Source organism: Dermochelys coriacea, chromosome 10 (genome assembly GCF_009764565.3).
Source record: "Dermochelys coriacea isolate rDerCor1 chromosome 10, rDerCor1.pri.v4, whole genome shotgun sequence".
Classification (NCBI taxonomy): Eukaryota; Metazoa; Chordata; order Testudines; family Dermochelyidae; genus Dermochelys; species Dermochelys coriacea.
Genome location: NC_050077.1, coordinates 5,159,975 through 5,174,416, shown reverse-complemented (window position 1 = coordinate 5,174,416; position 14,442 = coordinate 5,159,975). Strand labels below are relative to the sequence as shown.

General features: G+C 45.7%; 1 protein-coding gene across 1 annotated transcript in view; it reads left to right on the top strand.

Moving 5' to 3' along the window:
• Nucleotides 1–8,590, top strand: part of LMF1 (lipase maturation factor 1) — a 364,576-nt gene extending 355,986 nt beyond the window's left edge. Inside the window, 1 exon segment of the mRNA XM_038420733.2 lies at nt 8,385–8,590. Coding sequence (XP_038276661.1) covers nt 8,385–8,559 — 175 coding nt within the window. The 3' untranslated portion in view covers nt 8,560–8,590.
• The last annotated feature ends 5,852 nt before the right edge of the window (nt 8,591–14,442 follow it).

Here is a 14,442-nt window from a genome sequence, read left to right as displayed (position 1 = left end):
CGTGACCTTAGTAGGGATTTTCTCTTTTCCCTGGAACAGTGAGAAAGGCTCATCCTTGCAGTCAATTTCTTGTGGTTAGAAGAAGGCTTTGGGCGTTTCTAACCATCAGAGGCATAAAGTTCTGGAACAGCCTTCCCAGGGGAGCTGTGGGGGCAAAAAACCTAACAGCTTCACGACTGAGCTTGATAAGTTTATGGAGGGGACAGTGTGATGAGACTGTGTACAATGGCATGTGGCCCATCCATGACTGCAAGTAGCAAATATCCCCAGTGGTTGGAGATGGGACATTAGAGAGGACTTTGATTTATTACAGAATTCTTTCCTGGGTGTCCAGCTGGTGGTCTTGCTGACATGCTCAGGGTCCAACTGGTTGCCATATTTGATGTCAGGAAGGATTTCCCCCCAAGTCAGATTGGTAAAGACTCTGGGGTTTTTTCGCCTTCCTCTGTAGCATGGGGCACAGGTCACTTGCAGGTTTAAACTAGTGTAAATGGTGAATTCTCTGTAACTTGAAGTCTTTATATCAAGATTTGAGGACATCAGTAATTCAGGCAGAGGTTAGGGGTTTATTACAAGAGTGGGTGAGGTTCTGTGGCCTGCAATGTGCAGGAGGTCAGATTAGCTGATCGGGATGGTCCCTTTTGGCCTATAAACCTATTGGTGGATCACTGCCCCAGCTGTCATCTTTTATGTTTCTAACCTTACTAAGAAATGCTTCCTTTTCCCTTGTGTTTCAAATGTGGCATATTCATAGATATTCTCTGAGGGCGAAGCGGATTAATAGACAAGGGTAGCATATTGATCTTGCACTCCCATATTTTTATGTTCCCTTTAAAAGCAGTAAATGTGACCTGAAAATTTATTAATCAGAAAGCGCAGCATGCCAGAAAGGCCAAGGATCTGGCAGATGTAGAAGCCTGTGTTTAGACTGAAGGGGCCATTCCTCCACCCAACCACAAAGAGTCCTGTGCCAAGCTTCTTCTGTCCAACTTCTTCGCATTGCCAGGCCCTAGCACAAGACAACACTGAGGAGGCAGGTGGCACCACGTCTAGGTCTAGGACTTGAAGATAAATTCTCCCAGGTGATTGACAGGCAGCCGGGAGGAGCTTTAAAGGGGGTCAGGTGGCTAACAAAGGAAGTCCCAGCTGATAACTCTGAAGTGAATTGCAAAGCTCTCAAAGTACCTGGCTGATCTCCATGACAGATGGTTATTTATCTAGTTGAACTTAGAGCTGCCATCAGCTGCATCCTTGAAGCTAGCAAGTTCCCTGAACTCAGATTATTGGTTCCACAGAATCCACAAGCTCTACTGGTTTTGCAAGCAGAATTTTAATTCAGAATTCCTGGAGCTCCTAAGTTCCAGGAACATTAGCTGTTTTTCTAATGGAACCTTAAAAGCCCACTGGCTTGTATGAGTCTGATGCGTGAGAACTCTGGCAAAAAGAGCGATGGTCCTTGATGGTTTCAGTATCTGCAGGCACCGTGCATGTGTGAAACTTGGTTGAGTTACAAGCTCTGCAAGTCTGCATTTGAAGCTTGCAAACTCTGTGAGCCCTAATATGGTGGACTTGGAGGTATTAATTCTTTTGCCATGTTACTGGAAGAACGTGTTCACTCTCTGAACCCTGCAATGAATGAGTAATTCGCAACAATGATTGTTCATCCTACCAGAGGAGCTGGCAAATTCTGTAAATTCTGAACGAGGCAACCAGCTAGATTACAAATCCAGCACCTTTCTGGAGTAGAACATAACCACTATGAGCCCTGAAACAAAGGATTCACAGTGCCTATGAAGTCCAGCAGCTTTTAGATCTGTGAGTCTGGAAGAGACAGATTCACAGGTGTTGTGTTGTCTCCACAGCATCTAAATTCCATGACACTGAAAATAATGATTCTGGAGGTCCTACAGTATACTACTACTGCTTTAGCAGAAAAGCTTGTAAACTCCACAAAGGAAGAACTCAGAGATGATTATACTTTACATTACGGGGTATTTCCTCTGAAGTTTGTAGATCCTCAGGCATAGGCAGGCTACTGCAGCTCTGACGTTCTAGCTGTATAAGGGCCATAGAGGGTCCTTAGTGATCAGAATAATGCTTCCAGCTTGCTGACCTTGTAGACTCGAGACAATGTCAACTCTGTAATACACACAGTTTGGGTCAAGGAATTTAGTAGCTTTGCAGACATAGCCAGGAGAACTTTCAAGCTCTGTAAAGTGAATAGCTTTGGTTTAAAGAGATTACAGACTCCAAAATCACTGCCTGCAGAGTTTGTAAACTCTATAAACCAACTTGTCAGTTTTGAGAAAGGAGGGAAGCTTTGCTGAGACACCTGGCTTAATTTCTGTGATCCATAAACCAGCATCTTCCAATCCTCCTCAGTAAAGAATTGTTTGGTGCACCTGGGCTCATAATGGAAACATGTATAAAATAAATGTGAAGTTTTAAAGAGATACATTAGCCACTCTCTCAAAAAATAAAGACTTTATGAAAAGTGACAAATCACCATTTTTTTGGCTTGTCCAATTGTTTGCAACATCCTAGAGGGGGAAAAAAATCTCCTTTGCCCTAATAGTAAGCAAAAATTTCACTCAGAAATGTTTTTTGTTTGGTTTTTGGGAGGTTTATTAAATTGGTAGGTGATTTATCATGCTTCATGCCTACCAACCTAAACACTGCATTCACTACAATGGCTCCATGATAAAACTACATCTTCACCCATCATGGAACTCCCCTAGGGAAAATAAAACAATGGCCAGGTTTCCATTTGCTAACCAATGGCTTGGAATTTATCCACCAAGATACCATATCGGAGGGATCTGTGTGGTTTTCTTCTTCCCATTTTAGTGACCATTGACAAATGTTTATCAATGAGACCAAACTACTGCCCGTTGTCTATCTCTAACCCTGGAGTATTTTGAAGGCACTCTCGGCCATATCCCATACCGCTATGGTATATCTGTGCTAGATGGCAACATATCCTCTAGACTGGACAGAACCAGATCTGATCATGATCCACTCATTCATTTTTAAATTCATCCCCCATGAAGCCAGGTGGTGATCTGTGCCTCAGAACTGAGCACGGGTCCGAGGAGAGGAGCAGTGCAGAAACCACGTGTTCATCATCTGGGAAGGGAGGAGCCCTGGTTATCTTTCTTGGGGCACTCGGGATGGTACTGACTGGCTTCAGAAGAACCAGCCCACTCCTGCCAGAGTGAGAATTGCCATAACCTGGTCACTTGGAAGGAGAGGGGAGGTAGAGAGGAGGGAATGAGGAGGAGCAGTGCAGATTGAGCCCATCCCAAGTAGAGAAAAAAGGACAAGCTGGGATTTCCAAAGCTGCCTAAGGGAGTTAGGCACTCAAATCCTTAGGTGCCTTTGAGAGATCTCAGCCAGAAGGCATCTGGGGTGGAATTTTCAAAAGCCCCTCCATGACTTAGGAGTCCATCTCCTGTTGAGAGTTAGTGAGAACTCTGCTCCTAAATCACTTAGCTGCTTTGAAAAATCCCACTCATGTTGCCTGAGCCCAGATTAAGGTAGAGTTTTGGGGGAAGGGAGTGGGCTTGGCTGGGTTTTTTTGTTGGTTTTGGAGGGGTTTTGCAGAGTTACTTAGACTCTCCATTTAAGAGCTTGAAATGTATTCAGACGCAAGCTTTCTGCCACAAAAATGCAGCTTTAATTGTGTGCGGTTGCCTGAATGCTCACACGGTTCTAGTTTTACAGGCCGATCCCTTTGATAGCAAACATTTTAATAGACAGACGACATATGGGAAAGATCACGGCACATCAGATGATAGATATTATTTAAACAGGGCAGGCAAGCCCATTTGGAAGGGACAGAAAAGTTTTCATTCCATAGGGCTCCCCCAACAGCCAACATGACTAGGGGAAGGATGGCTTTGTGGTTAAAACAATGAACGAGGGGACCCGGGAGCCCTCTCTGCCACAGGCTTCCTGTGTAACCTTGGCCAAGTCATTCAATATCTCTGCGACTCGGCTCCCCATATGTAAAAAAGGGATTATCATGCTTTCCTGTTATACGGGGATTTTGCAAAGATTGGTGTTTGTATTTTTAATTTATATTACAGTGGTGCCTAGAGACCCCACTCGAGGTCGAGACCTCACTGTGCTGGATTCGGTGCAGACACAGTGTGTGAAATAGCCCCTCTCCCAAAAAGTTACCATCTGAACTGCCAAGACAAAGGGTGGGCGAGGAAAAGAGGTTCAGAGAGGGGAGGTAATTTGCCCACGCTCACCCAGCCGCTCACTGATAGAGCCAGGACTCAACTCACACCTCTCCAGTGTCCTATCCTCTAGACCACCGCTGTCTCCTGTGATGAGACAGTGACACAAGCCCCTTGCTCCCTGCAGTCCATCCCAGTGCTTGTGGGGTACATTCTTCTAGGCTGATGGTTTTTTCCAGCTCCATTTTGGAGATCTGATCTGCTGGTATCTGCTGCAGCTTCCCTGAGAGATGAGTGGTCAGTAACGGGGCCAGCTGGGTTGATGGCAGCTGGAAACACAGCACCGAGGCACTGCCCTGGGTGGCCAGGAGCAAACAATTAAGGCTATTCTGGAAGATGGATACGTTTCGGAATCAAAAAAGCAATCAAGCAGCACAGCTTCTACATCTATAAGTATCTCAGACAGGAGCCTGCAGGCTACCTGGGCCCATGTAAACTTTGATGGTTAGTAATAATCTAATTATTAACAGGAAATTTTCTGCTCCTGCGAAGTAAACACTCTGGGAGTAACACTTCAGCCCCCAGTTGACTTTTACCAGCCTTAAAAAAAAAAAAAAGAAAACCAACCAAACCCTCCTGAATATAATGAAAACAGCAGCTGCGGGTTAGCATTTAGTGATGCAACCCCGGCTTCTGTGCGACAGCAGACGTGGCCCCATCTGCGGCACTGAGCGTGAGGAGCGGTGAATATTTTACCTATTAAAAGCAATGACCCAGGAGCCTCCCATTGAAGTGTGCAGAGCCAGGGCCCCCGACGGGGCCATGCACAGCTCAAACCCACTAAGGTCCCTGCAAGGCACACCATCCATGATAGCGCAGCCTTGTTTGGAGTGACTGGACATGAGGTTCGCTGGGTCTGAAGGGTGTGGAAAGGCCTCCTCCTCTGAGCTGCTAGCCAGCAACCATGATAGAACTGTGGGCATTATCATATAAACCCGGTGGAGATAAACACCACAGGAAGTTCCGCCTCAGATAGCCGAACTGACAGCTTCTCTTGGGCCCCTGGTTGGTCCAAGCACCCTATTTAAGCCCAGGAGTTCCAGGAAGTGTCTGTGCCACAAGGTGGACTCCCCTGCCAGTTGTCGTGATGGACCTGCTGCTTCTCAGCTCACTCTTGGACTCCTGATCTTTGGTTCTGACTGCCCCTGCTCTGACCGCTAAGCCTGACTGCCCAGGCCCCCATCGTGACACTCTATGGGTGACCTCCTAAAGGGCCAGCATTGGGGGATTTGAGGAAGAGGGAGGGAGTGGTGTGGGCCACTTCAGAAGATTCCATTTTAGATAAAACCGTAGTGTCCAACTTTCCAAGCATCCAACTTAAGCAAAGGCTGTTTCTCTGCAATCCTACAGGGTCTATTTTGCATTCTTTAAAAGGAACTTCTTTGATACATAAGGCCTTCTAAACACTTAAGTGACTGGAGCCTTGAAGGGCTGCATCCTACTCTTTGGTGTGCAGAGATGTGGGGGACTGGAGGCTCTTTCTGCAGTGAGAGGAGGCAGTTCTGGGGTGTATATAGGCCCTGACCAGATAGGGAGACACCTCCTCAGCTTGAAGAGCTCACAATCTAACATCTGCACTGCAGTCGGGAGCTGTAACTGCAGCTCGTGTACAAGTACCTGAGCTAGCTTTGATCGAGCTAGCTCCAGTAACAATAGCAGTGAAGCTCACCCAGGATCCCGGATACAAACCTGAGCGGCCACCATCCATGCTGCTATTACTTGAGCTAGCTTAGGTACGTCTCCACAGGCTGCAGTCACGCCCTCTGATGACCAGGTAGACATACCCTAAATGAAGAGGTGGCAAGTGAATGTAAAAAACCCATGAAGGGAGTGAGGAAGGGAAGAGGAAGTTCAACACTGATAGGGATGCAGGGTTGCATGGACTCACTATGTGCAATGTGGCAGATTTGGGGCCAGATTCTCCAGGCCGCTAAGCCACTTTGCGCCATGTGAGCAGTGCAAAGCAGCCTCAAACTGGCCAGAGGTGGCCAACGAAGAATTCACCCAGTGCTAGGGAGCTCTTTGCCAATGGATCGTGGCAAGTGCAGCTCTGCTGTGTCCTCTTCCAGCCACCTGTCTCCCAGTGTAAGCAGAAGGAGGTGACATGACATAGGTGGGGCGGTGAAGGAAGGTGGTGTGGTGGAGCTCCATTCCACCTGATCTTACCCTGGCATAAGAACCTTGTGTCAGTGGCTTAAGTTAGAGCTGCCCCGGGTTGCTCTAACATGCAATGGGCTTGGCCCTCCCTGAATCAGGGAGTTGCAATCAGCTCCTTATGCTGTCCCACTCAGCCTCATACATGCACACAAACATACGTGCTCGCTCACTCTCAAATGGGGCAGAGAATCAAGGTCTTTGTGTTTTGTCCTTTTTATTTTAAGGTAGAAAAATAAACAAGAGGCACTGATATATTGGCAAACCATGGTGGTCAGCTGCAGAGTTAGGTATTGATACCTACAAGTTGCTGTTATTTTTTTTTAATAGGAGCATTTATTTATTGCCCATTGCCTTGCACCTGGGCATCAATCAAGGCTTAAGCTAAGACATTCAAGGCTTGATCACTGCACACCCTTTCTTTGAAATTAAACTAGGTTCCTTCTCAGTCTTTTCCTGCAAACTGAGCTTCATGTTTGAGCACCTTGGATCTAGAGTGAACACACCACAGTGAAAGCTCAATGGCAAATATATAGCAGCCTTCTTGATTGTTTTAGCAGTAGGAACTGACTTTATAGCAGCCCAAGACCTAGTGATAGGAACAGGCAGCTGCCCTGCTCAGTAGCAAGGTTTGTATTTTAGTAGTGAAGCAAAGCAGTTTTAAATGAGCATTGACATGACTTTGACGTTTTTTATTGCCAGTTATTTTATGAACTTATCCAGCAAATACTGTCATGCACTCTGCAAATAGGGACCTCCACTCCCAAGGGCTGCGGGGTTGTTCTCTCTCTTGTCAGCATGCCCTATATCAATGGGCGGGAGAAAGGGGTTTTTATAAACCAAAACTCTAGAACCAAATGCCCTGTGCAGCCTCCAAATGTGTTTCGCTTGACTGATGAATGCTTCTTTCCGCACTTCTAAAAAAAATCTACTTTTCCATTCACTGCCAGGGCAGTCAGAAAATAGATGCACTCTTAGCCTCTCTAAGAAGTAGTGGAGCAAAAGGAACAGGAGTTGGTGGGGTTAGGGTGAAGGGATGCATGGGGGCTGTCATCATGAGACGTTTTCATTGGGGAGAATAACTTGGGGGATCAACTGAAAGTTCCTTGTTTTCATCGCAAACTGTTTTCTTGAGGAGGAAAAAGAATCCGTGTTTTGTAGCATGACTCCAAGGGTACATGTCCGCCCAGATCGAGCTAGGTTGCTAGAAAGAAGAGTAGCCGTGGCGGTGGAATGGGCCAGCTGCCCAACTGTGTACCTAGAGTTTTAGACGGGGTTATACTCGAGGCAGCTAGCCTGTCCTGCTGCTCACACTGCCACCACTACACGACTATTTTTATCACACTCGTTCGGTCAGAGCGAGCACTGGTGTGTCCACCTGCACTGGAAATGACAGGTCCACCTCCAGTCTAGGCCTACTCTGTGGCAGATGTTCTGCAACTCAGGTCCATTGAGCACGGGCTGGGTTGAACGTGGTGGCTCCTCCTCCTAACTTGCACTGAAAGGAGCTAAAAATATATTGTTACTTTCCGAACATTGCTTTACCATGTAAGCAACTTTCGCAGTTGCCGCGTGGATCGTCTGTGGTTGTGCATAGAAGTGAAGGTGCTCTGTGTGATCGTGAACAGGAAAGGAAGAGGAGATAGGGCGAGGGCAAATAGAAGGGAAAGTAGGAGCCCAGCAATGTGAGTTGGACAGGAAGTGTCATCAGGACAATCTCTGTATTTAATTGTGGTCCACACTGTGAAGGCTTTTGAGAACCCTTGCTCTGGGGGATTATGAATGGGATCTGGGGCCTTTCTCCTCATCACTGCCTAGGTTGGATCCAAAGCCATTGCTTCCTGATGGATGTTGGTGGGGTTTGGGCCAGTTCCTAGAAGACAAGTGTCCGCATTGCAAACATCACTGTAACAGTGTTACCACCATGTATCTGTATGTGTCTCGAACCTCCTTCTAACTGCACTGTGTGCTTTATTTTATTCAAAGGTGGATCAGAGGAGAGCATTTCAAGTACAAATTTAGCCAACCTGGAGGCAAACATGCCAGCGAAGGGAAATGGTGGATTCGAAAGAGAATTGGGCCGTACTTTCCACCTGTCAATCTCCAGGGGCTGAAGAAGTTTTACGAAGCGAGGGACTGGCTGTACCCAAAGCAGAATTGATAAGAGGAGAGTAATAAACATTGACCAAGAACAACCAGTTTCCTTAGAGTTTATAATTCTCCCTTCCAGTGTTTTTTTTTAAATGTGTCTTTTTAATACTCATTTTATAGTAAAGTCATCAAGCCAGGGTGTCTGTGTCCTATGTCTGTCTGTCTGTGCCTATCTGTCTGTTTCTGTCTGCCCAGCCTTCCTCCTATCTCTCTTCCTATCTACACATCTACCTGTCTAATTATCTGACCTGTTTTATCTAGCTGATCTGTTGGAAGTAATCCAACCAAACTGCCTGCTCGAAAGCTAAACCAGATTTTGAACAAATACAGATCTGGAGGGATAATGGCAGTTTCAGATTGGCAACAGACATTTGAGAAGTTCTGTATAACGGGCCATGCAATTCTGATGAAGGTGGAATGTGGGTTTATCTAAAATCAAGGCAGGTGAAACACACCAAGATGACACAATTTTAAAACTTCTGAAATATTATCTGAAGACAAAATTACAGCCCCTTTTTCACATCTCTCTACTTTGCAAAGTTTCAGGGCCAAATTCTACACTGTTATATTGGTTTAAATCCTGATCGCTACCTGGGTAACTGAGGACAGAATTAAACCGTAAGACTATGTAACACATGTATTAGAAAGATTTGAGTATAGAGGCAGTAAGTGATACCAAGTGAGGTGTAATCCCAGTTTCAGTTGACTGTTTTGGTATTCTCTCATATACCAATCACAATGAACATATGTGCAATATTTCCAGAGGCTTTACTGTGAAGCACTATTGTTCTAAATAATCCAACTTCCCTGCCTGGAGTGAGCTCTCTTAGCTAACAGTCAACTTGCCCGCAACTTAATATGGAACACACCCCACTTCCTTGTTTAGCTTGGGCACAGGTTTAGAAAGATGGAAGCTTTTAAATCCTGAGAAGGCTTAAGTGTTTTACTTCAAAAGGGGCTTATACTGACTCGTAACTTCCTAGTGGAGGACTCCAGACATTTTGCTGCAATGTTGACTACAAGGGGAACTGTAATATTTCCTTCAGCACTTGCTACTTCTGCACAGGATTTCTTCCTCTGAGCAAAAGTCTATTCCTCTGAAGGATAAGTTTATTAACCCCATTGGAGGTATAAAACCAACAGCCTGAGATGATAACACAGAAGATAACCTTATATTGGATTTTCTCGCTAAACAAAATCCTGTCAGGGGACCCTCTTTACACTCTCTACAAGAACTTCCATCTTAACTATTCTTGAGACTCTTTGAAGGCACAGAGGAGTTATTTTTGCCCTTCCATTGTAGTGCTCTTCAGTCCCTACCTCTTGTCCATTATACCCTTTGTGTCAAAGCCTGATGCTTTTGCTCTGTTCTCCTATATCATGGCTAGTCTGAAACTGAGCTGAAAAAAAAATGATCCATTTTATTTCAATCAGAAGTTATGCGCTTAATGCACAAAACACGAGGCGAAGTTCTCCAGCCTGTGTTATGCAGAAGGTTGGCCTAAATGATCATAATGGTCCCTTCTGGCCTGGGAATCTTGGATTCTTTGAAAGGGCTAGTGGATTTCCTGCTCTCGAAGTGTGACATTGACATTCATGTCCCTCCCCCACTCAAGTATTTAACACCATGACAACTTCAGGTAGCTTGGCCAGGACAGATGGGGAGGAGGGAAATGGAATAGCTCCTCCTCCGTCAGGGAATACCAGTCAGAAAGAGTTTCTTTGCTTATGAGACATGCAGAACTCTATGGGATCTCTCCAGACAATAGTGAGGAGTCAGTGGGTACATTAGCTGAAACAGGAGTTGGAGGAGCAGTTCTTCTTGCAACAGCTACCAAGGAAGGGGAGCTACTTTCCCCTATGCTCCTCATTACTTTAACGCCTGCTAGCAATTATCAGGCCAGACCAATTTTCCCTGGGGCCAAGCAGCCTTTTCGGCTCTGAACACATTGCATGTTTCATAGGTTACAACACTGATCCAACATGCTAGTGTGCAGGGCCCGTGCATGGAGACATGAATTGCGTGTGGTGATGTAGCTGCCCTTGATTCTGTCGGGGTTGCTGTGTAGTGACTACATTGTCGTTCTGCCCTGTGGCTAAATGGCCGGGGATGTCGCTATAAAGTGACGTTCTGCAGCAATGCTTTGGAAGGTCAACAATATGATAAATAAACACGAAAAGTCTTCATAATGCTGGTTACAATTTGGTCTTTGATGTTGCTGGGCCAGCACTGTGGGCACTGCTGAGTCTCGTATTTGTTAAACTTTAAAATGTCACATGGGAGGCTTTCGGCTCCCTCATTTGTCACGTTAGCCCTTTCCTCTCTATCCCCTGCAGCATGTCATTCTGGCTAAGTCACGTTGAGTTCATCCCCTACTGGATCTTTTCAGTGCCATTCCCAGCTCTGCAGAATGATCACGGCCGAGAGATACCAGACTCAGAGTGTTGGGTTTTCACCCTCGGAGCAAGAACCCGAGTTAAAGTGTTGGGTTCTAAACACATTACAGCAGCATGTTGATTGACCATTAGACACTGTCAAAGCTGCTCTACTCTATATCTACCTATCCTTATACTACCTGCTCCTACCACCCTGTAGAAGACACGGTCTCTGGCTTCCTCCCATAGATTTAATGACCAGGTCTGATTATATCCGTCTGTCTTAACTGAGGGTTGTTAATCCATCACAAGAGACATTTCCAAATGACTAGGTTTGTTAACTGATGACAATACTGAGTGTTATCTAGATTCATTTCCTGAATCGGAGAGAAGACTGGGACTGGGAAATACTTAGGTATTATAATGATGAGGACTAAAGAAAACCGTAAAATGAATTAGATTAGATTAATCCTCATCAATCCCCCTCGAAAATTGTTTCCCACCTTCTCCTCTTTGATTTAGACCTTTATCTATCACAACCCTTCAGAGTGGTTCCAGCTCAAACCAGTTTATACTACAATGTGGCTGGTTGGCTCGTGTGGACGAATCACAGAAGAGGAAGTAGAAAGTGGAACAGGGTCGTGCTGGGGCTGAGCGTCTTCAGAAAAAGAAAACAAACTATATTCTAAATTGGCCTTTATACTCATGAATTGCTGGTTATCTAACTATGACGCACAGAATACAAGTTTTAAAAAACCCAGCCTAATTAAATGAATTACCCAAATTAGCAAATAGTTTTGTATTGGGTATTCAAAATGCCAGCAGTTTGCTGAGGAACTGTAAATTGCTAACATGTACTGCATAGTGGCCGGTCCTTGTGGGTGTCAGAACAAGCAAAACATTGTGCTTTTGCTTTTTGCAATATAGACACAGCCTGCAAGCAGTTTCCACACTTCCTGTGCTGGTGGAGATGATATAAAAAGCCACGTTTTGACCAGATGAGCCTTGTTACAGGGGCTGCTATGGAGCGATGCTCTCCTGGGTTAGCAGTTTACGGTGGGGCTTTTTAAAAGGCCGTTGGAGTCAATAAGTCCGATGCCAACTTCACCAAATTTAAACCGGTTTTGTTTGTTCTGTCTGCAGGCCAGACTCGCTGTACTCCTTTATAGCTCAAAATATTTCCATCTTGCGCTTTCTCTCCTCTCTTTTGACAATGTAGACCAAATGAACTCAGTAAAGAGCAGATTTCTAGTCAGCAATTAAGGGAAACAGCCCTTCAATAATCACAGGGGCTTTGCTCTGTTTGGTAACGAAGGGTTAAAAAAGCAAACGCACAGCATGTCCCAGAACGAAATAAAACAGCTGTGCATTTCCTCAGGTGGGCCGCACATGCCCCGGGGAGGTGCCTCAGCTCCAGCTTCCAAGGCGACAGATAATAAATAAGGGGAACTCTGGGTTTCGCACAGTCCATTGGTGTCTAAAGGAATGTTTGACCTCGTGTCTTGGTGATGTAAAATAGTGACGGCTTCCATGAGATCCTCTGCCCCATCCGCAACATTACTCAGCTTCTTCTCCCTTTTCCTTGGCTCCCCGAGCCCTCCCTCCCATTTCAGCTGCCTGGCGTCCCCTCTCTGGGAAAGACACTTCACCTCTTCTGCAAAACCAATTATCCTCTCAAGTGAACTCGGGGTCCTTGAGGAAGGAGCCTCGCAGCTGTGGAGTGTTGTGTTTTGTCCCATGCTCAGTTCCCACTGGCTCAGTAGTGAGGAGGTGGGGGAGAGAGACAGACAGACAGACAGACAAGAACTCAAATCACCACAGACGCTAGCTGGGAAACGGAAGCATTCCAGACAAATAGTGATCATTCTCCAAACAGCAGTGCAAGGGCTATAAAAATACTGCTCTTCCTTCCCCTTTTGCCTATAAATTTGAGAGGGCACTTGTAGAGGTCTCTTTTTTCCTTCCAAGTCCCTTTGTTTGGGGATTGTCAAAGGAAGTAATACAGACCCTCCCATGGCCATGTGCGGACATGACAAGTTACAGGTGGGAGGTGATCTGGGACTATCCGCAGTGGGGAGAGAGAACCAAATGCTGAATGTCTTCAGGAAGTAGTGGAAGGGTTGGAAGTCAGAGGGCCGGCTAATGTGTGCAAGGATTTGCATGTCTTTGCAAGGCAACATGGGGGTACTGTTTACATGTGAGGGTGGGGGGTTGCTTGCACATCCAGTGCGTGTGTCCAAGTGGCTGCATATGTGGGATTTTTTAATTTCTAAATTGCATGCGAGCATCGCTTAATCTCTGAACACTCAGGTATCAGGTTAAATATGTGTATTTCAATCAGGCATCAGGTTAAGTACGTGTATGTTGATCTAAATTAGCTTCCTCCCCCAGATGAAATACTCTTGGAGAATTACTGGTGCTGGTTGGAGGAGTATTCAGAGACAATTGCTGGAATTATGAACCACCCCCCAATCAACTGAACTATGTTGGTGCCCCCTCATCAGTAGCTGTTTCTGACATTCAGATGAGAGTCTACCTGTTGGCATGAATATCTGAAGGCTCAAACAGGTGATTGTTGCCCTCCCAGGCAAAGGGGACATGTGTGAGAAGATGATTGTTTACCATTTGTTATGTCATTGGTTGTGATCTACGTACAGCCCACTGCAATGCAGCCACTTATGGGGCAAAGGCCAAATAGTGCTGAGCATATTGTGCAACAACAGAGAGAGGGGCTAAGGTTGGGCTACGGCCTTTGGCACACGCTCATATGTTAAAATGCCAGAGGGATCTTAATGTCCTTGCACAGCAGTGGCTCAATCGCATAGAAAAAAAAATGAAGGTGAGTCAGGAGTTACAGTCCATTAGTGCTTCAGCCATTCTGAGGAAGAGATCAACAAGTCAGTAAAATGTTGCGAGGGGTGGAGGGGCATGTCCACCACAACCCCGTCCAATGGTTGCATCTGTGATGCAGGGCAGGCAGGACCTCGCTTTGCAGTGCAGAATGTTTTCTCCCTTAAGGGCTATTTCTGTCTTCGGCAAGAAATTTAATTTAGGCTGGCAGCTGGGATGTCCAATATGGTGCATGGTCTTATTCCAACCAAGAACTGCCGGGCTTCAAGCAATGTATAGCGACATTCAGCCTGTAAACAAAGTTTATGGCTTCATTGTGGTCTCATAAATAGTTGCCATATTTCTAAACCAATGTTCTTCTGTTTACTCTAGGAACAATAGAAGAACATTTTGTTCCTATTCCCATGGAAAGGTGCTAGGGTGAGCACTGAGATGCTGCATGTCACTCTCAGCATCTTACTTTTTAGTTGGCTGAATCACTGAGAAAACTAAGTCAAGGGCTAGATCCTCAGCTGGTGTAAAACTGGCATCACTCCATTGCAGCCAACGATCCTATGCCAGTTTGCTCCAGCAGAGATTCTGGCCCAGTGTCTCCCTCCCAAGAAGAGAAAACAAAAAGCTAAGGTTAAATGACAAACTTGTTCTCCCCCTTATGCGGGCTGTTGCT